The 23059-nt window shown below is 38.1% G+C and overlaps 1 protein-coding gene across 2 annotated transcripts in view; it reads left to right on the top strand.

Annotated features, from left to right (window-relative positions):
- SEPTIN14 (septin 14) overlaps window positions 1–16635 on the top strand; it is a gene marked incomplete at both ends in the record, with an annotated part of 572766 nt that extends 556131 nt beyond the window's left edge. The window contains 3 exons of one of the 2 annotated variants that reach the window (XM_079719630.1): window positions 1580–1712; window positions 7546–7714; window positions 16607–16635. In XM_079719630.1, coding sequence (XP_079575756.1) covers window positions 1580–1712; window positions 7546–7714; window positions 16607–16635 — 331 coding nt within the window. Of the gene's footprint in view, window positions 1–1579; window positions 1713–7545; window positions 7726–16606 lie in introns of those variants that run through there. The other variant, XM_079719629.1, reaches the window with a different exon arrangement.
- Window positions 16636–23059: the final 6424 nt, after the last annotated feature.

Below are 23059 nucleotides of genomic sequence, written 5' to 3'. Positions count from 1 at the left end.
ATGCATCATATTTTGAAAGACGCCTGGCCTTATTTTAATTATTTTGAGAACCTCATAAATTAGATGTTTCCCCAAATTTTGTTGTCAAAAGATGTGAAGAAGTGTGATATAATAAAAAGTGGTAGGAGAAACAAAACATAATTTAAGTGTTTCAAAATGTGAGTACTTACTATATATACACTCTCTATACTTATATTCAATATGGCACCTCACTTTTTTACGTCTCGTGATATAGAAATTTTCATTTCTATACATGAGAGAATATTGGTAAATGTCCTTATATGTGACATAACAATATATATATATGTATTTTATTGAAGTATAGTTGATTTACAATGTTGTGTTAATTTCTGCTATATAGCAAAGTGATTCAGATATATATATAGATATAGATATATTCTTTTTCATATTCTTTTCCATTATGGTTTATCACAGGTTACTGAATATAGTTCCCTGTACTATACAGTAGGACCCTGTTGTTTATCCATTCTATATATAATAGTTTGCATCTGCTAATCCCAAACTCCCAGTCCATCCCTCCTCTCCCCCCTCCCCCTTGGCAACCACAAGTCTGTTCTCTATGTCTGGGAGTCTGTTTCTATTTCATAAGTTCATTTGTGTCATACTTTAGATTCCACATAAAGTGATACCATATGGTATTTGTCTTTCTCTTTTTGACTTACTTCACTCAGTATGATAATTTCTAGGTCCATCCATGTTGCTGCAAATGGCATTATTTCATTATTTTTTATGGCTGAGTAGTATTCCATTGTATATATGTACTACCTCTTCTTTATCCATTCTTTTGTTGATGAACATTTAGGTTGTTTCCATGTCTTGGCTCTTGTGAATAGTGCTGTTATGAACACAAGGGTGCATGTATCCTTTTGAATTATAGTTTTGTCTGGATATATGCTCAGAAGTGGGATTGCTGGATCATATAGCAACACTATTTTCAGTTTTTTGAGGCACGTCCATACTGTTTTCCATAGTGGCTGTACCAATTTACTTTCCCACCAACAGTGTAGGAGGGTTCCCTTTTCCCCATACCCTCCCCAGCCTTTGTTATTTGTAGATTTTTCTAATGATAGGTATTTTGACCGGTGTGAGGTGGTACCTCATTGCAGTTTTGATTTGCATTTCTCTAATAATTAGGGATGCTGAGCATCTTTTCATGTGCCTGTTGGCCATTTGTATATCTTCTTTTGGAGAAATGACTATTTAGGTCTTCTGCCTGTTTTTCGATTGGGTTGTTTGGTTTTTGTTGTTTTTTTTCCCCCTTTTTGCAGTACGCGGCCTCTCACTGCTGTGGCCTCTCCCGTTGTGGAGCGCAGGCTCAGCGGCCATGGCCCACAGGCCCAGCCGCTCCACGGCATGCGGGATCCTCCCGGCCCGGGGCACGAACCCGTGTCCCCTGCATCGGCAGGCAGACTCTCAACAACCACGCCACCAGAGAAGCCCTGTTTGGTTTTTTTGTTGCTGAGTTGTATGAGCTACTTATATTAATAAACAATATATATGTTTACATGTTTATTTATATTAACATTTTACTATAAAAGTAACACAAATTTCTTTTCAGTTTTCAAGAGATCTATGAAGCCAAAAGGCAGGATTTCTTGGATCAATGTCAGAGGGAAGAAGAAGAGTTGAAACAGAAGTTTATGCAGAGAGTAAAGGAGAAAGAAAAAGCATTTAAAGAAGCTGAAAAAAAGGCAAGTCCTGCTAGTTTGATATAATTTGTATTCAAGTTTAAGCGTCCTATTAAGTTGGAGGTTTTCATCTCGAGAGTTTAGATGATTTTGTTGGAAGATACTTGCTATTCTTCAAAAAGTAGCTATTTACCATATAGGTTTTGGATACAGCCTTTAAAAATTTTCCATCTGTAATCTTATTTTTTTCTAGAGCATTTGGAGAATTTACTTTTTTAATTTTTTAAACTGAAGTATAATTTGACTTACAATATTATATCAGTTTCGGGTATACAACAGTGATTGATTTTTTAAATTAATTTATTTTATTTTATTATTTTTATTTTTGGCTGTGTTGGGTCTTCGTTGCTGCACACGGGCTTTCTCTAGTTGCAGCGAGCAGGGGCTACTCTTTGTTGTGGTGCGTGGGCTTCCCATTGTTGTGGCTTCTCGTTGTGGAGCACGGGCTCTAGGTGTACGGGCTTCAGTAGTTGCGGCACGCAGGCTCAGTAGTTGTGGCACATGGGCTTAGTTGCTCCGCGGCGTGTGGGATCTTCCTGAACCAGGGCTCAAACCCGTGTCCCCTGCATTGGCAGGCAGATTCTTAACCACTGCGCCACCAGGGAAGCCCCTGAATATTTTTATACATTACAAAAAGATCACCATGATGTCCCAGTTACCATCTGTCACCATGCAAGGTTTTACAATATTATTCACTATATTCCTTATGCTGTACATTACATGCCCATTACATTATTTTATAACTGGAAGTTTGTATCCATTAATCTCCTTCACCTATTTCATTCATCCTCTAATGCCACTCTTCTCTGGCAACCACCTGTTTGTTCTCTGTATCTATGAGTCTGTTTCTGTTTTATTATGTTTGTTCATTTGAATTGTTTTTTAGATTCCGTGTATAAGTGAAATCATATGGCATTTATCTTTCTCTATCTGACTTATTTTACTTAGCATAATACCCTCCAGGTCCATCCATGTTGTCACAAAAGGCAAAATTTCATTCTTTTTTATGGCTAATGTTCCATTGTATATATATATACCACATCTTATTTATCCATTCATCTATTGATGGACACTTATGTTGCTTCCATATCTTGGCTATTGTAAATAATGTTGCAATGAACATAGAGGTGCATATATTTTTTCAACTTAGTGTTTTTGTTTTCTTCAGAAAAATACCCAGAAGTGGAATTACTGGATCGTACTGTTGTTCTATTTTTAATTTTTTGAGGAAGCTTCGTCCTATTTTCCATAGTGACCGTATCAATTTACATTCCCACTAATTCTGCACAAGTGTTGCCTTTTCTCCACATCCTTGCCAAAGTGTTACCTTTTTGATAATAGCCATTTTGAAGGGTGTGAAGAGATATCTAATTGTGAACTTGATTCGCATTTCCCTGATGATCAGTGATGTTGAGCATTTTCTCATGTACCTGTTGGTCATCTCCATATCTTCTTTGGAAAAATGTCTGTGTAGTTCCTCTGCTCATTTTGTAATTGGGTTGTTTGGGTTTTTTTTTAATGTTGAGTTGTATGCATTCTTTATATATTTTGATTATTAACCCCTTATTAGATATATTGTTTTAAAATGTCTTCTCCCGTTCAATAGGCTGCCTTTTCATTTTGTTAATAACTTCCTTCACTGTGCAAAAGCTTTTCAGTTTGATGCAGTCCTATTTGTTTATTTTTGCATTTGTTTCCCTTCCCTGAGGAGACATATCCAAAAAAATTGATAAGACCGATGTTAAAGAGCTTACTGCCTATGTTTTTTCTAGAGTTTTGTGGTTTCAGATCTTACATTTATATCTTTAATCCAATTTGAGTTTATTTTTGTATATGGCATCAGGAAGTAGTCCAGTTTGATTCCTTTGCATGTAGCTGTCCAGTTTTCCCAACATCATTTATTGAAGAGGCTGTCTTTCCCTCATGTACATTCTTGCCTCCTTTGTTGTAGATTAGTTGACCGTATTAAGTGTGGGTTTATTTCTGGTCTCTCTTTTCTGTTCCACTGGTCTGTGTGTTTTGGTGCCAGTACCATATGTTTTGATTGCTGTGGCTATGTAGTATATAGTTTGAAATCAGGGATGGAGAGACCTCCAGCTTAGTTCTTCTTTCTCAAGATTGTTTTGGCTATTTGTGGTCTTTTGTGTTTCCATACAAACTTTAGAATTATTTGTTCTAGTTCAGTGAAAAATGCCATTGGTACTTTGATAGGGATAACATTGAATCTGTAGATTGCCTTTTATATTGTAGTTATTATACGAATAATTTTTTCAATCCACGATGACAGTATATATTTCCAGTTATTTGTGTCATTTCAATTTCTTTCATCGTTTTCCAAGTACAAGTCTTTTACGTCCTTGGTTAGATTTATTTCTAGGTATTTTATTGTTTTTTTGCAATTGTAATGGGTTTGTTTTCTTAATTCCTCTTTCTGATAGTTCCTTGTTAGTGTATAGAATTGCAGCACATTTCTGTATATTAATTTTGTATTCTGCAACTTGACTGAATTCGTTTACTAGTTCTAACAGTTTTTTGGTGACATCTTTAGGATTTTCTATATATAGTGTCATGTCCTCTGCAAACAGTGACAGTTTTACTTCTTCCTTGCTAATTTAGATGGCTTTTATTTCTTTTTCTTGTCTGATTGTTCTGGCTAGGACTTCCAATACTATGTTGAATAGATGTGGTGGGAGTGGACATCCTTGCTTTGTTCTTGATCTTAGAGGAAATACTTTCAGCTCTTCACAACTGAGTACCATGTTGGTTGTAGGTTTGTCATATATGGCCTTTATTATGTTGAGGTTATTATGTTCCATCTATACCCACTTTGTTGAGAGTTGTTATCATAAATTGATGTGGAATTTTGTCAAAAGCTTTTCCTGCATCTATTGATATGGTCATATGATTTTATTCTTCAATTTTGTTAATATAGTATATATCACATTGTTTGATCTGTGAGTGTTGAATCATCCTTGCATCCCTGGGATAAATCCTGCTTGATCATGGTATATGATCCTTTTGATGTATTGTTGAATTTGATTTACCAATATATTGTTGAGGATTTTTGCATCTATGTTCATCAGTGATATTGGCCTGTAATATTTTTTGTGTGTGGTTTCTTTGTCTGGTTTTGGTATCAGTGTAATGCTAGAATGAGTTCAGAAGTATTCCTTCCTCTTCAGCTTTTTGGTATAGTTTGAGAAGGATAGGCATTATCTCTTCTTTAAATGTTTAGTAGAATTCACCTGTCAAATTATCTGGTCCTGGACTTTTGTTTGTTGGGAGTTTTAAAATTACTGATTCAATTTTACTACTGGTAATTTGTTCATATTTTTAATTTCTTCCTGATTCAGTCTTGGGAAATTGTACATTTCTAGAAATTTATTCATTTCCTCTAGGTTGCCCATTTTATTGGCATATAATTTTTCATATTAATCTCTTATGATCCTTTGTATTTCTGTGGTATCATTTGTAACTTCTCTTTTTTCATTTCTGATTTTACTTGGGCCCTCTCTTTTTTTCTTATGAGTCTAGCTAAAGGTTTATCAATTTTGTTTATCTTTTGAAACAACCAGCTCTTAGTTTCATTGATCTTTTCTATTTTTTAAGCCTCTATTTCATTTATTTCTGCTTCAACCTTTATGATTTATTTCCTTCTGCTAACTTTGGGTTTTGTTAGTTCTTCTTTTCTAATTTGTTTATGTGTAATGTTAAGTTGTTTATACTAGATATTTTTCTTGTTTCCTGAGGTATGCTTGTATTGCTATAAACTTCCCTCACAGCACTGCTTTTGCTGTATCCCATAGATTTTGGAAAAATGTGTTTCTGTTTTCATTTATCTCCAGGTATTTTTAAATTTCCTCTTTGTTTCTTCCATGACCCATTGGTTGTTTAGCAGCATATTGTTTGGCCTCCACATGTTTGTGTTTTTTACAGTATTTTTCTTATAGTTGATTTCTAGCTCATAGTGCTGTGGTTAGAAAAGAGGCTTGATATGATTTCACTCTTCTAAATTTATTGAGACTTCCTTTGTGGTCTGCATGTGTCTATTCTAGAGAAAGTTCCATGTGTACTTGAAAAGAATGTATATTTCTGCTGCTCTTGGACAGAGTATTCTATATATATGTAAGTGTGTGTGTGTGTGTGTGTCATTTGAGACAAATGTTTCCTTATTGGTTTTCTGTCTGGATAATCTGTCCATTGATGTGAGTGCATTGTTAAAGTCCCTTAATATGATTATGCTACTGTCAATTTCTTCCTTTAAGTTTGTTAATAGTTGCTTTATGTATTTGGGTGTTCCTATGTTGGGTGCATCTATATTTACAATTTATATCTTCTTGATGAACTGATCCCTTTATCATTATGTAATGTCCTTCTTTGTCTTTTGTTACAGTCTTTGCTTTAAAGCCTACTTTGGCTGATATAAGTATTGCTACACCAGCTGTCTTTTCATTTCCATTTGCATAGAATACTTTTTCTGTCCCCTCATTTAGACTTATAATCCATTTGAGCTTAATTTTTGTGAAGGTTTGTGTCTAGATTCTTTGAGGTTTTTTTTTTTTCATGTGAATGTTCAGTTGTTTCAGCACAAGTTGTTGAAGAGACTATCTTTCCTCCTTGTACTACCTATGCTCCTTTGTCAAAGATCAATTTACTAAATATATTTGCATCTATTTCTAGGCTCTCTATTTTGTTGCATTGATCTATTTTTCTATTTTTTTCACGAATATCACACTATCGTGATTACTGTAGTTTTAGTCAGATTACTATAGTCAGTAAATCAGGTAGCATCAGTTCTTCAAGTTTATTCTTCTCCTTCAATATTGTGTTGGTTATTCTGGGTCTTTTATTTTGCCATAAAACCTTTAGAATCAGTTTGTCAATATCTATAAAATAACTTGCTGGGATTTTGATTAGGATTGCAATGAATCTGTAGGTCAAGTTGGGAAGAACTGACAACTTGACGATATTGAGTCTTCCTATACACAAACATGAAATAGTTATTTATTTTGTTCTTCTCTAATTTTTTTCATCAAAGTTTTGTTGTTTTCTTCATATGGATCTTGTATGTATTTATTAGATTTATACCTACGTATTTCATTGGGGGGGTTAATGCAATTGTTATTGCATTTTTTACTTCAAATTCCACTTGTTAACTGCTGGTATGTAGGAAAGCAATTAACTTTTATATAATAACCTTATATCTTGCAACCTTGCTATAATCACTAATTAGTTCCAGGAGTTCTTTTGTCAGTTCTTTTGGATTTGCTACATAGATGATTATGTTATCTGCAAACAATAACAGTTTTATATCTTTCTTCCCAATCTGTATACATTTTATTTTTCTTCTCTTACTTTATTGCATTAGCAAGTACTTCCAGTACAATGTTGAAAAGGAGTAGTGAGGGGGGACATCCTTACCTTGAACCTGATTTGCAGGAAAAGTTCGAGTTTCTCACCAGAGTAGTTAACATTTGAAATGTTTATGTATTAAGATAAAGTTTAGCTTTCTCTGATTTCTACCTTCAACCTCCCATCTTTAAGTAAAAAGTTTTCTCAATGATTTTGTCATCATTTATAAATACCACACTCCCACATCCCCAGCCTTTGCAACCATTCTTCTTGCCATTGTATCTAGATGCTCATTTGCTTCTCAGGTCTGAAAATGTAATTACGAGCAATATGACTCCAGCAGAGATAATTTTTTAAACTGTTATTAAGATCAAGTGCTACTCTGATGATTAGTGTATGTTTGTAACCAGAAAAAAAGAAACATGTTCTTGGGGATGTGCCACCATAGCGTGCTTTGTGTCACAACTGCAGATTTGTTTCACAGCTACAGGACAAGTTTGAGCATCTTAAGAGGGTCCAACAAGAGGAGACAATGAAACTTGAGAAGGAGAGAAGACAATTGGAAGAAGAAATAATAGATTTTTATAAAATGAAGGCTGCCTCTGGAACAGTGCAGACTCAGGGGTGTACCAATATAAGGAAGGACAAAGATAGTAAGAAATAATCCTCTCTTACCATTCTGTGTGTCATAGAGCCCTATCACTCTCAATCTCATCTTCCGGTGAGATTTTTCTCATAGCACTAATTCTGATTAAAATTATACTAAGTTTTAAAATCTGTTTGCTTATTGTATACTTTCTCCAACTAGAATGTGAACTCCTTGGGAGTAGGTACCTTGACCATCTTGTTAAATGTTCTGTCCTCAGTGTTTAGAACAAGAGTAGCACAGAATTAGCACTCAATAAATATTTGCTAAAATGAAAGAAAATCAAAGCATTATATAGCACAGTATAAAAAGTGATTAGCTGTTGAAATTCTTTTACCATAGCCCTACCTGTGGCTCCAAGGGATCAAGTGTATATATACTATTTCATATCTAAATAGAAGTAGGGGATTTGTTGGCATAAAATATTATGTTATAAAAGGCTAATTCTTATGCTGATATTTCTTAACAAATTCTACTGATAATAATTTCTTGATAGTTTTTATTAAATAAAATATTGTTTCTGATTGGAACTCTTAGGCTTTTATGTTATACCTTGTAAAACTAATATTGGAATAAATCTTGAAAAGTTAGGGAGAGCCAGAAAACAGTGGGAAACCATGAGTAACATTTGGATGATAATATTACACCTTACATATTTGGGGTATATGTTAAAACTAAAGTTATCAAATAAAGTGGACTTTTTTTTGCCATTTCAAAATTTTCCCTCTGACTATATATCCTGATTTTCCGCATTTACAATGTCAGTTCACCTATGTGTGTGGCTGACTCACCGTGACTCATTCTACGAAAGTACTACCGTTGAGAGTCTGTATGTATTTACTCCAGCTACATCTGGCATAGTTCATGGAATTTTTCTCATGTCCCTAAAAGAATAAATTTTTCTTCTGTTGTAATTTTATTACTGCATTCATTTCAAAGGCAGCATATTTTTTTCAGGGTATTAGGGTATTGTGATTTTGCCTCAAAATATTTGAGAAAATATAATCTGATTTATAATACCTTTACTTCTTGAAAGTTTTTTTTTTGGAAAAATACAGGGAAAGAGAGGTATATCCACAATGATTTTTATATATGTTATTAAGTCACCTTATGATTTTATCATTTGGGGGAAGAATGAAGTCTACTATGTGAACTTTTAATGGAAACTCTACAAGGACCAGGATCTTTGTTTTGTTCACTTATGAATTCATCCCTAGGCCTAGAACAGTGCCTGGCACATGGTGGTAATTGTTCATTGAATAAAAGAAAACAATAATAGTACATTAGCTATATTATATGCATGGATAACTTAATTTAGATCATTGACTTTTAGAAGATAAACAATTAGTATAACTTATTATTGCTTTTCCACATGCTGGTGAATTATACAGCTAAGGGATTTTCATCTTCTCATTCTCTCAACATAATCCAGTGTTATTAAAATTTGAGTCACCAATGTTGTTACACATATAAAAAAAATAACGTTAGCCTTGTAAAAGTGCATTGGTTGCATTTGAGAATGGACCCTTTAGGTAATAATGTGATAGTCCATAGTTTCTTTTAGAGAAAGGAAAGATTCACCCTAAATAAACTATATGGTTTTTCTTTCCACTTCTTTTCCAAAGGTATAAAACAAGTTATGATTTAGTAGTTTATAAAGCATACATTTGCTCATCAAATAATTGTTTTATAAAATAGTATTTGTTTCCTATATAGCTTTTAACTATATGAATAAAATTATTTTTCTCTTTCAGATCCACTTTCCTGTTAAACAGAGGTTCCAGATTTATATAGCACAGAAAGTTTTAATAAGTCAGCATTACTAAAAACTTATAAGTATACTTTACTTTTCCTTAGAGTTTTTATTTGCTAGATTATTTTTTTGATATTAATGTGAATTGTATTTTTTAAATTTCAGTTTCTACTTGATCATGGCTAGTAATGCACATTCCAATGATTTTTGTACATTTATCTTGTATTCTGTAACCCTTCTAACACTTGTTAAATTCACTAATAAGTTGTAATAGCTTTTTTGGTAGATTTATTTGGATTTCCTAGCTACATGATTATTTGGTATCTGAGTGAAAGCCATTTACTTTTCCAAATTTTATGTCTTTTATTTTCTTGCCTTACTTAATTGACTATGACTTTTAGTACAATGTTGAGTAGAAGTGGTGACAGGGGGCTTCATTATCTCATTCTCAATGTTAGAAATAGATACAGTTCAATCTATCTTTTGTTTCCAGTTTTATTGAGATAGACATAGAACATTGCATAAGTTTAAGATGTACAATGTGTTGATTTGATACATTTATATATTGCAAAATTATTACCAACATAGCATTAGCTAACACACCTTCTTACTGTCAGGTACTTACCATTTCTTTGTGGTGAGAACATTTAAGACCTATTTTCTTAGCAACATTCAAGTATATAATATGGTATTATCAACTATAATCACCATGCTGTATATTAGATTACTGTACAAAACTTGTTAACTTTATAGCTAACAGTTTGTACCCTCTGACTGATAATTCCCCATTTTCCCCAACCCTGGTTTCTGGTAACCACCATTCTCTGTTTCTTGAATTTGGCGTTTTTAGATTCCACATATAAGTGATATCATAAAGTATTTGCCTTCCTCTGTCTGACTTATTTCACTTAGCATAATGTCCTCAAGTTTCATCCAAATTGTTGCAAATGGCAGGATTTCCTTCTTTCTTGTGGTTGAATAGTATTCCACACTTCTTTATTCATTCATCAGTTGACATACCCTGAAGTTGTATTTATATCTTGCCTATCGTGAATAATGCTGCAACTAACATAGGAATATATACCCAGAAGTATGGTTGCTGGGTCACATGGTCGTTCTAATTTTAATTTTTTGAGAAACATCCATATTTTTTTTTCCATAGTGGCTATACAAACTTCCATTCCCAGCAACAATACACAAGGGTTCCATCTTCACTGACACTTGTTATCTCTTCTCTTTGGGATGATAGACATTTTCACAGGCATGAAGTGATATCTAAATGTGATTTTGATTTGCATTTCCCTTATGATTAGTGATATTGAGCACTTTTTCATGTGCTTGTTGGCCATTTGTATGTTTTCTTTGGAAAACTGTCAATTCAGTTTCTCTGTCCATTTCTTAATAAGATTGGTTTTTTGTTTTCTTTTGTTTTTAATATGGAGTTGTATGAGTTCTTTATGTATTTTGGATATTAGCCCTTTATCAGATACATAATTTGCAAATATTTTCATCCATTCAGTAGGATGTCTTTCATTTTGTTGATGGTTTCCTTTGCTGTGCAGAAGCCTTTTAGTTTGATGTTGGCCCACTTGTTTATTTTTGCTTTTGTTACCTTTCTTTTGGTGTCATATCCAAAAAATCACCACCATGACCAATATCAAAGAGCTTATTGCCTTTGTTTCCTCCTAGGAGTTCTTTGGTTTCAGGTCTTACATTCAAGTCTTTATCCATTTTGAGTGGGATTGGTGTACTGTGTAAGGTAGGTGTCCATGTTCATTCTTTTGCATATGGCTGTCCAATTTTTAAAATTAATTAATTAATTAATATATTTTGGGCTGCGTTGGGTCTTTGTTGCTGTGCGTGGTCTTCCTCTAGTTGTGGCTAGCGGGGGCTGCTCTTTGTTGCGGTGTGTGGGCTTCTCATTGCGGTGACTTCTCTTGTGGAGCACAGGCTCTAGGCATGTGCTTCAGTTGTTGTGGCACATGGGCTCAGTAGTTGTGGCTCATGGGCTCTAGAGCGCAGACTCAGTAGTTGTGGTTCATGGGCTTAGTTGCTCCGCGGCATGTGGGATCTTCCTGGACCAGGGCTTGAACCCGTGTCCCCTGCATTGGCAGGCAGATTCTTTTTTTTTTTTAACATCTTTACTGGAGTATAATTGCTTTACAATGGCATGTTAGTTTCTGCTTTATAACAAAGTGAACCAGTTATACATATGTTCCCATATCTCTTCTCTCTTGCATTTCCCTCCCTCCCACCCTCCCTATTCCACCCCTCTAGGTGGTCACAAACAGGTCAGTCCGGTAGAGGCGGCGTTTGGAAGATCTCCTATTCAAGGCTGCAAACGTCTGTACTATTTGATGCCTTTTCACAAGAGCACACTGTTCCTAAGGGTCAAAAATAATGCAAATATCCTCCAGAGCATAGCATTAACCTCATTCCTAGATGAATAGGCTTCCAGGAGCGGACAAAGAGAGATGGAGAAATCTCACTTGCAGTTTGTGACAGACAGAGGTAACAAGATAAAAATTTCAATGAGGCCATTATAGTATGCATGTTGTACATATATATATATATATATATATATATATATATATATATATACATACATACAATAACTTACATCCTTTTAAAACATTTTTTATTTTATATTGGAGTATAGATGGTTTACAATGTTGTGTTAGTTTCAGGTGTACAGCAAAGTGAATCAGTTATATATATACATGTATCTGCTCTTTTTCAGATTCTTTTCCCATATAGGTTATCACGGGTATTGAGTAGAGTTCCCTATGAATAACTTATATTCTTTTTTAAAAGTTTTAATTGTTATTGGGGTATAGTTGATTTACAATGTTGTGTTAGTTTCTGCTGTACAGCAAAGTGAATCAGTCATACATATAATAACTTACATTCTTGAATCAAGTTTTTTGATTTATAAAGTTTCAAATACATTGACTATAGCAGCCCTGTGAGAGAGGTATTCTTTTACAGAGGAGAAACCTGAGCTTCAGAGAGAATTAAAAAATTGCCCGAGGTCTTACAATTAATTCATAGATGGAAGATGTGGAACTCTAACCTAGGTGTCTGTGTGCTTGTTTCACTCACGTCCGAGTATTGTCCACATACTCACTTACGTGTTCATGTGTGCTTGTGATTATATCAATATACCTCAGCACATGAAACACAAGGCATGCCCACAAATATTAGACTCGTTAACACATCACGGGGGTGATGTGCTCATCGGGTCTGCCTCTTGGGTCAACAGAACCCTGACTGCAGTGGTCCAGTTCTCCCTGTCCAAACATTGATCACAATACCGGAAGGGACCATATAGAGATAACAGAAGGACCTCACCGATGCAACCACTAGCACAAACACAAATAGACACACAGCTCTAACTGAGCTCTGCACAGAGCCCTCCCACACCCCCAGTTCCATCCCTCTAAAGATACAGTGTAAATGCACAGCTAAGGAAGCGGTTTCACTGGGGTCCAGTCCGAGCTTCCTCTCCTCCCAGGACCTGTTGATCCTCTGTTACATTTCTTATGATGTTCATGTCTTATGCTGCTGCATAGCACAGAGCCTTTGGGCTTAACTTTCTTGTGTTTCAGTTTCCTTATCTCTGAAACAGGGAGCATCAAAATAACAGGATTGTAACCCTCATAACTCATAGGGCTGTGGTGAGGATGCAAGGTTCCTGGTACATGCAAATCCTATTTATCAATGGAAAGGTACAAGTCACAAAATGTCATGTGACGGTGCCTGATGCAGATTAAACTATCAATAAGTGTTGCCCACGCACGTCATGCCAGGGAGCGCTGACTGCTAAATCCTTAATCATACTCTCTGCATCAGTATTTCTGTTTAAGAGCATAGACTCTGGAACCAGATGGGCTGATTTCTCATCTCAGCTCCGCCACTTTTTTTTTTTTTTTTTTAGTTTCTGCTTTATAACAAAGTGAATCAGTTATACATATACATCTGTTCCCATATCCTTTCCCTCTTGCGTCTCCCTCCCTCCCACCCTCCCTATCCCACCCCTCCAGGCGGTCACAGTCAGCTCTGCCACGTAGTTGCTGAGTGATCAGGACCAGTTACATGGTTGGGCAGGCAGATTCTTAACCACTGCGTCACCAGGGAAGTCCTATTTATTTATTTTTGGCTGCGTTGGGCCTTCGTTGCTTCGCGTGGGCTTTCTCTAGTTGCAGCGAGCTGGGACTACCCTTTGTTGTGGTGCGCGGGCTTCTTATTGCAGTGGCTTCTCTTTGTTGTGGAGCACGGGTTCTAGGCGTCCGGGCTTCAGTAGTTGTGGCACGTGGGCTCAGTACTTGTAGCTTGCAGGCTCTAGAGCGCAGGCTCAGTAGTTGTGGTGGAGGGGCTTAGGATCTTCCCCGACCAGGACTCGAACCCGTGTCCCCTGCTTTGGCAGGTGGATTCTTAACCACTGTGCCACCAGGGAAATCCCAAAAGAAAAAGAAGTGAGTTTTTAAAATGTAAATTGCCTTCATTTAATTCCATTTTACATATAGCCATAAATAACAATTTCCTTTTTCCCAGTTAGAAGACACATATCACACACCTATTCAATGCGACTCAGCTCCCTGTGATCAAGATCCTATGGTGACAGAGAGAAAAAAACCCAAACAAACAAAAAAATAAAAGTAAAAAAGAAAAAGTAAAAAAAAAACCCTATGACGCGTCATGCATCATTTCATTTTTTTCCTTTTGATTAATTTATTACAGTATAATGACATAAAATAAACTGAAAGTATTTAAAATGTACAGGCAATAGAGGAAGCAGAGGACTTTCTTAGGGTGATGTCAGCAAGATGATAGTAAAAGAATTTCTACAACCTGTCCCCACTGAGAAACATCAAATTGATAATGATATAATTATGATAATGATATCCATCATTATAACTATAAGCTGTTATATATATATTTATTTATGTAATTTTAGTACATGACAGAAAATGGCCATACCAATATGGAGGCCCAGATTTATTTGTCATGAGATGCTTTTAAATTGGGAATTCTGGGTACCATTTCTACATTCTTTAGAGGCAAGATAATATCTGTGACTGATGTGAGTTGTATTTACTCCTAGCCTAATCAATGAGGCTGGGAATGGGAAAGGTATGGTAGCAACAGCCTAAGAGACCATGGTCCAACCTCTGTGTGTGTGTGTGTATGTGTGTGTTTGGGTGCTTGTGTACCTTGTGAAGTGAGAACATTCCTAAAGGCAGGGTACATGGCCTCATAATTCCAAGGTGACTTTTACATTACAGAGACCAGAAATAAACCAACAGATGGTACTAAGGAGGCAATCAATTTAGAGGATGTCCTTGCAACAAAATTAATAATGTGGAAGAGGAACATGGAGTGGATGAGGGACCTTCTCTAGCTTAGCTTCAGCAGCAGCAGGGAAACCACCTGGTTCCTCAAATTTTTCTGACACTGTTTCTATTGTGCTCCTTCTTGCTCATACCTCTCTGACATACCTGGTTCCTTTGGAGCCTTGATTTTTCTGAAACAAGCACATTTCTTGGAGCTATTGCACTGGCCATTCCTGCACTTAGGCACACACTTCAGATAACTTCCTGGATCCAACCCTGTCTTCCTTGCAATCTGTGCTCAAATGTCACCTTGTTTGCTGGTGTTACCTAAACACTCAGTAAAAAAAAATCACACTCCCTGTCTACTGTCTCCTTTATGACTGATTATTTTTCATCACAGCGCCGCTCACCATCTGACATGTTACATGATTTTTTATTTCCTTATATTCTTTCTCTATCATTGGATTGTAGAGAGTTTTGTTTTTCAGTGCCCTATATTCATGGCCTAGATAGTTATTGGAAAATTGAGTTATCACTCAATTAATATTCCTCAAATGCATGAAAGAATTTCACATAAAAATTGTAAGACACGGGCTTCCCTGGCGGCACAGCGGTTGAGAGTCTGCCTGCCGATGCAGGGGACACGGGTTCATGCCCCGGTCTGGGAAGATCCCACATGCCGCAGAGTGGCTAGGCCCGTGAGCCATGACCACTGAGCCTGCGCGTCTGGAGCCTGTGCTCCGCAATGGGAGAGGCCACAACAGTGAGAGGCCCGCGTACCACAAAAAAAAAAAAAAAAAAAAAAAATTGCAAGACACATAACATCTTGGGAAAAAGCTGAAAGTAGGACAAAAATTCATAAACAGAGATGGTACAAGGAATCCTAGAGAGGGGACAAGATCCATAGACAATTTGTTGAAATTAATCAATTTCTTGACTGCAAAATGTAAATGTAGGTGAAAATTAAACATGTTACTGATGTTTTTCTCACTTCTTGTAGTCACTTACACTACATGGAACCAGGGAACCTTACAGGAATTATAGAATTTCTTCTATGATTTTTAGAGTAACCAGAATTCCAGGCCCTCACATTTTGGCTTTTCCTCTCCATGTACATGATCGCTGTGTCTGAAAATCTGCTCATCATCCTGGCCATCAGCTCAGACTCCCACCTCCACACACCCAACCAACCTGTCCTTCTTCTCCAACGTGTCCTTTGCAGATTTCTGTTTCACCTCCACCAGGATCCCAAAGATGATGCAGAACATCCAGACACACAGCAAAGTTATAACCCTTGAAATCTGCAGCAGGAAGATATATTGTTTCCTACTGTTTGCAGGATTGGACAACTTTCTCCTGGTTGTGGTGGCCTATGAGCACTTTGTAACCATCTCTCACCTGCTATGCTACACCATCACCATGAACCCCCAGCTCTGGGGACTGATGGTTCTTGTGTCCTGGATCATGAGTGTCATGAATTCCTTGCTACAGAGCTTGGTAATGTTGGGGCTGTTCTTCTATGCAGACTTGGATATCCCCACTTTTTCTATGAGCTCAGTCAAGTGGTCCAACTTGCTTGTTCTGTCAACTTTCTTAATAACATGATGATACATTTTGCAGCTGCACTGCTGGGCGGTGTTCCTGTGGCTGATGTTCTTTATTTATATTCTAAAAGAGTTTCCTCCATACACGGAATCTCATAATTTCAGGGAAAGCATAAAGCCTTGTCCATCTGTCCATCTTACCTCTCAGTTGTCTCCTTATTTTACTGTATGTGTCTATGAATGTACTTAAGCTCTGCTTCTCCACACAGCTCACATTCAAGTGCAACAGCCTTGGTGATGTAAACTGTGGTCATGTCCATGCCAAAACCCTTCATCTACAGTTTGAAGAACAAAGACATATAAAAACAGCTTTGAAAAGACTCTTTGGGAAGGAAACTATAAAAGACCAATTGTCCTAGGGCTGAAGAAGTACACATGATTGCAAGGATCAAAACCTGTGAACCAGAATTTCCAATTATTTTATCAGAGTGTGGAAGTAGGACTTGCTACTTTTTTATTGCTAAAGTTTCTATTTCTTTGATTTCAACTTCTCTCTACAATTTATAACAGCTCACTTTATTAAGCTTTCTGCCCTGACAATGAACAGGGTTATTTCCCCTGTCATTCTCATATTCTCTCAAATTTATTCCCAACCTTGGACTTAAAATATTTGGCAATTCTCATTTATCTCATGGGACTACTTAGATTTCTTAAAAATAATTTATTCTCAAGTGATGTAGATCACACTAATTTTAGTTTGATTTTACTAAAAGAATAGCCATGAGTTACACAACTCCTATGGAAAAACTAAACTTGGCAACCAAGACAATTTATATAATTTTATAACACAGAAAAATCTGAGACTACAGTTTTTCACTTTTATGCCCAATATTCATTGTATATCACTGACTTATTTGCTCTCCCTGAAAACATAGACTTTGAAATGCTAGTATCTCATGGTCATAGGGTTTGATTTTCCTCGTTAAGATTCTATTCTCGTCTTCAAGCCCATGTCCACACTGTCTACCAGATTCACTGGCATAATGATTATCAAATACATTTATCCAAGTTTTTAATAATTTCCATTTCTTTTGTAAAGAACTCTTTCTGTTCATTAATTTTATTCCTGTGTTCATTGAATTGTCCTTCTGAGTTTTCTTGTGGCTCATTGGATGTCTTCGTAACAGAGATTTTGGATTCTTGATCAGTTAGATTGCAATATTCTATGCCTTTGTGTTCAGCTGCTGGAAAATTATCGTTTTCTTTTTATGATGGCCTATTTCCTTGATTTTTTGTTAGTTTCAGGTATATAGCAAGTTGATTTGCTTATACATATGTAGATATCTATATTCTTTTAAAATTCTTTTCCATTATAGGTTGTTACAAGATACTGAATATAGTTCAATATACTGTATGTGCTGTGCAGTAAAACTTTGTTGTTTATCTATTTTATATATGGTAGTGTGCATCTGTTAATCCCATACTCCCAATTTATCCCTCCCTCTGCTTCCCCTTGGGTAACCATAAGTATGTTTTCTATGTCTGTGAGTCTGTTTCTGTTTTGTAAATAAGTTCACTTGTACTATTTTTTAGATTCCACATATAAGTGATATCATAATATTTGTCTGTCTGACTTACTTCACTTAGTATGATAATCTCTAAGTCCATCATATTTCTTTGGTTTTTAAATAGTGTTTATAGGTACACACTTCTGCTTTCACATTATAAGTAGCAGAAACCTTAACTAAGTAAGCTTTTATGTCTTCTTTGTCTCTTACAATTCACCAGGCCGGCTATTAGAATCCTTTCTTTTGTACTCCAGAAGGTGGTGCTATAGCTCAAGTTTGTATTTTCTCCCTTGCACTCTTCCCCCACGCCAAACCTTGGCCTGTTATCTGAGCACCCTCTGTGTCAACTAGGGCTCATTCCGGCAGATGCACTTGGGAGGCGACAGCAGAGTAGAAAGAGGTATGGGTTTAGCACTTGGGGTTCTTGGAGTGCCCACAGTTGGTGGGTGTTTCCTTGAGTGAGGTTCTCCGGCAGGTTTGTGGGCAGACTTCCTGCTGAAGTCCTGAAGCAGATAGCAGGAAACGAAGCTTTAATGCCCCTTGATATTCTTATCTCTTTCTTTCTCTTTTTCCTCTCTCCCCTCAGTCATGGAGGTCCCTCCTCAGGAATCTGGTTGCTGCTGGAGAGAAATGGGTTTCTCCGGTTGCAATTCGCATAACTGGGATAGTGGTCCAGTCACTCATCACTTCCACTTTCCACCAACTCCATGGGAGGGGTCATGGCTTTCCACCTCCTCTGTTGGAGGAGTCACCACCACTGCTGCCAAAAGCTCAGTCCCTTGTTAGTATCACCTGGGGAGATGGGCCACCTTGGCAAGTTTCTCCTTCTCCCCTCCAAACTCATCCTCACCTTGTTCCAATGGCATGCTAAAATCCCCCTCAGGCAGGCTAGACTTCCACAAATTCTCTCTCTCCTAGAGGGTCACTTGGTCTCTTCCCAGTTTGGCAATCTCCAGGCTCTCCTCCCCTCCATCCCCTGCCCCGCTGTGACTAGTGGAGGTGGAGCAGGTTTGCTGACTCCCTTGGATCTACAGCCCTTACTGAGGTCCTGTTTGTTTATTTTCAGGTACACAGGTGGGCTAGAAACCTCCTGGCTTCCTTGATATAACGTGCAGAGGCACTTTTGTTCAGTTATGGATGTCTAATTAGTTGTTTAAAAAGTGGGAGAGAAAAGAGGAGCAACTTACCCCACTGGCCATATGCTGATATCACTCCTACAAGTCTATCCCTGCTAATATTTCTAACTCTAATCCATTACTACATAGATTATTCTAAACTTCCCCCCTTGCTTATCCCTAAATTCCCACTCCAACATTGAGAAACCCAGCTCCCATCATCCACAATCTATTTACTTCATTGTTCAATTCTAATGTGTATGTACAGCAGTATCAGAATTATTAACTAGTACATCTGTGAGAAATAACTTTATCAGCTAAAGCACAGTGTTTGTGTGCAGTTATTTCTGGCTTAGCCTTATCAATTCCATCATTTCCAAAGTCACTTAGGTTAGTACATTTCATTCCCCCATCCCTACAGTGAGGTTGTCTTGTACATTTGTAATAGTTTGACTCTCATGTCACATTCTGCATTCCCTCCTGGGATCCTTCAAACATAGCCAAATTATTTTTCTTTAAATTTGCATACTTAAGTTTCACTCTTCTTGCTGTAAAGTTCTATGAATTTTCAAAAACTGCATGTCTTCATCATAACAGTAGCATACAGAATAGGTTTATCACCCTAAAAAAATATCCCCTGTGCTTCATCTAGTTAACCTCTTTGACTCTCATTTCCTTCCTGACAACCACGGACCTTTTTACTGTTTCTATAGTTTTACCTTTCCCAGAATGTCACATAATTAGACTCATGCAGTATGTAGCCTTTTCAGATTGGCTTTTTTCACTTAGCAATACCTATTTAAGGTTCTGCCATGTATTTTCATGGTTTGACAGCTCATTTTCTTTAAACCACCAAACAATATTCCATTGTATGGATATAATAGTTTATTTATCCATTCACCTGCTGAAGGACATCTTGGTCTTGATGATTATCAGGGTCTGAGTAGTGTTAGAACAGAGCTAAGGGTAAGGGTCATGGTCAAGATTAGGGTGGCTGTGAGTCTCAGGGTCAGGGTAAGCATTAAGTGAAGGTCAAGATAACGATGAGATTCATTGTAGAGTGAGGGTTTGGTTCAGGATCAGGGTCAGGGTCACAGTCAGGGTCAGGTTGATTGTCAACAGCATAAGGGCCCGGGTCAGTGTGATGGTCATGATCAGGGTCAGAGACAGTGTGTGGGACCAGTTCAGAGTCATTTTGAGGGTGAAAATCAGAACCAGTATTTGTGTGAGCACCAGGGCCAGAGTCAGGTTGAGCACCAGGATCACAGTCATGGTTAATGTTAGGTTCAGAGTCATAGTCTGTGCAAGGGTTGGGGTCAGCTTGAAGGTCAGAGTCAGGATGGGAGTTAAGATGAGAGTCACAGGGACAGGGTGAGGGTAAGGTCAAAGTCAGGGTGATGGTCAGAGTTAGATTAAGGTTGAGAGTCATGATCAGGATCATGGTAAGCTGAGTGTGAGGATCAAGTAAAGGTCAGAATGAGGATGAGGTTCAGCATCAGTTATAGTGTCAGGGTGAGAGTCAAGGTGAGAATTAGGGTCAAGATGGGTGTGAAAATGAGGTTCAGGGTCAGGGTCATGGTTCAGGAGAACTTTGGGATGAGGTCAGAGTCAGGTTAAATGTCAGTGTGAAGGTTAGCAATGAAGTGAAGGCAAGGGTCAGAGTGAGGGATTAGCATTAGGATAGGTTGTAGGTCAAGGTGAGGTTGATATCAGAGTCAGGTTGAGTGTCAGCATCAGGGTGATGGTCAAGGTCAGCATGAGGGGCAGGTCTAGGTTAAGGTGATGATGATAAGCAAAATTGGTGACCACATTGCATCAGTGTCAGAGCTAGGGTAAGCTTCAGGGTAAAGGTCATGCTCAGTGTCAGGGACAGAATTAGCTCTGTATCATGTTTGGTGTCAGGGTGAGAATCTAAGTCAAAAGTCACCCTAGGGTCAGATTCAGCATGAGGGTAAGTAAATCAAATTTATGGTCAGGGTGAGGGTCAAGATAAGGGTTATGGCGAGGGTCAATGTCAGGGTCAACGTCAAGATAAGTGTTAAGTTCAGGGTCAGCCTCAGAGTGAGGGTCATATCAAGGAATAGACAAGGCTGAGGGCAGGGTGAGGACCAGGGTCAGGATAAGTATGGAGTGAGCATCAGGCTTATGGTAAAAGTAAAGGCTAGGTTCAGGGTCAGGGTCAGGCTCAAAGTGAGGGTCAGTAAAAGTTCAGAGTTAATATGACAATAGTGTCTGGGGCAGGGTCAGCTTCATAATCAGGATTAAGGTCAGGCTGCTTTCAGTGTGGGAAGATCATCAGGGTCAGGCTCAGGGTAAGGTCAAAGTCAGCTTGAGGGTCAATTTCAGGTAAGGCTCAGGGGAACAAGGACATCAGAATCTATTTGGGGAGATGGTCATGTAGAGGGTGATGTTGAGCATGTTTTTAAATGTAGGTTTTATTATTATTTAAATATGGGGAGGCCAACAGATCAGTAGACAGCTATCATTGAAAAGATAGTTTGTGACAGTTCCCAAGAGGAGGGGCATGTCATGCCACACAGGCCACATGGAGAAGCACCACAGTTGGTCAGGAGGCAAAGGGAGAGAGGTCAGAATCAGGTAAATTTAAAGGTAAAGATCAGTGTCAGGTTCAGGGTGACACCAATGCTAATTCCTGGGTCTTGATGAAGGTAAGGGTCACGCTCAAGGTCAGATTGAGTGTCATTGTGAGGGTCAGAACCGGGGTTAGTGTCAGAGTCAGGAAGAAGAGTCAGGGGTGTGAGGCAAATGTTCAGAGTCATGATCAGGAAGAGGTCAAGGTCAGTTTCAGCACCAGGATCAGGGTCAGGATCAGGGTGCGGTGCCAACCTGGGCCAGGGTGAGGGAAGGGTAGTGTCAGGGTGATAGTCTGGTTCAGGTAAAGCATAAGTTTCAGATTCAAGGCAGTGTCAAGGGCATAGTGAAGGTATGTGTAAGGGTCATTGAAGAGTCAGAGTGAGGTTAGGCTCAGGGAGAAGGTAATGGTCAAGTCAGGGTAAATGGAGAGTGAGTATAAGAGTCAGGGTCAGGGTCAGGTAAGGGTCAAGTTTATGGTCATGATGAGAGTCGTGGTGAGGCTGAGATTCAGGGCCAGGGTGAGGGTCAAGTTGAGTGCTGGTGTAGGGTTAGCATCAATGTTAGGGGCAGGGGCAGGGTAAAGATGAAATTGAAGGTAAAGGTGAGAGTGAGAGTCAGGGTCAGGTACAGAATCAGAGTCAGAGTGAGAATGAGATAGAGTGTTTAAATGAGTATCAGGATCAAAGTCAGGGTGAGTGTCACAGTCAGACACAAGGTAAGAGTGAGTAACAAGGTGAGATTCAGGTATTGAACAGAGGTGGTGTCAGAATGAGAGTGAGAGTCAGAGTCAAGGTGAGAGTGAGTATACACTTCAGGGTCAGAGTGATGGTTATAATCAGTGTTTAGGTCAAACTGAGGGTCAAGGTCAGGGTCAGGTGAGGATGAGTGTGACAGTCAAGTCCAGTGTGAATGTCAAGTAAGGGTCAGGGTGACAGAGATTCAATGGCAATGTGAAAATCGGGGATGTGGTGAGGGTCAGGGTAGGATCAACATCAGAGTAGGGCAGGGCCATAATGAAGTCACAATTGGGGTCAGTGTCAGGTTGAGTGTCATGCCAGTGTAATAGTCAGGATCAGTGTCAGTAAGTAGTTCAGGGTCAGGGCGAGGTTTAGAATCAGTTAGGATTAGCATCAAGAGCAGACTCAGGGTGAGGGTCAGGGTGAGAGTCCTTATAACTTTCAGGGTCAGGGTGAGGTTCAGAGTTATGTACTATGTGAGGTTAAGGGTCAGAATATAAGTCAGACATGAGGGTCAGAGTCAGGTTTAGGGGCAGGGTGCTTATGTGTATCAGGGTCGAAGTCAACTTCAGAGTCAGTGTCTAGGACAGGATATGTCTGTCAGTCAGGGTCAGAGTAGAAGTCAGAATCAAGGTCAGGGTGAAAAGTTGGGTCAGATAAAGTTCAGGGTCTAGTTCAGCATCAGGATCAGTGTGAGAGTAAGAATG

Source organism: Hyperoodon ampullatus, assembly GCF_949752795.1.
Source record: "Hyperoodon ampullatus genome assembly, chromosome: 14".
NCBI lineage: Eukaryota > Metazoa > Chordata > Mammalia > Artiodactyla > Ziphiidae > Hyperoodon > Hyperoodon ampullatus.
The sequence above is the reverse complement of the archived record's forward strand: the minus strand, read 5'-3'. Positions and strand labels throughout refer to the sequence as shown.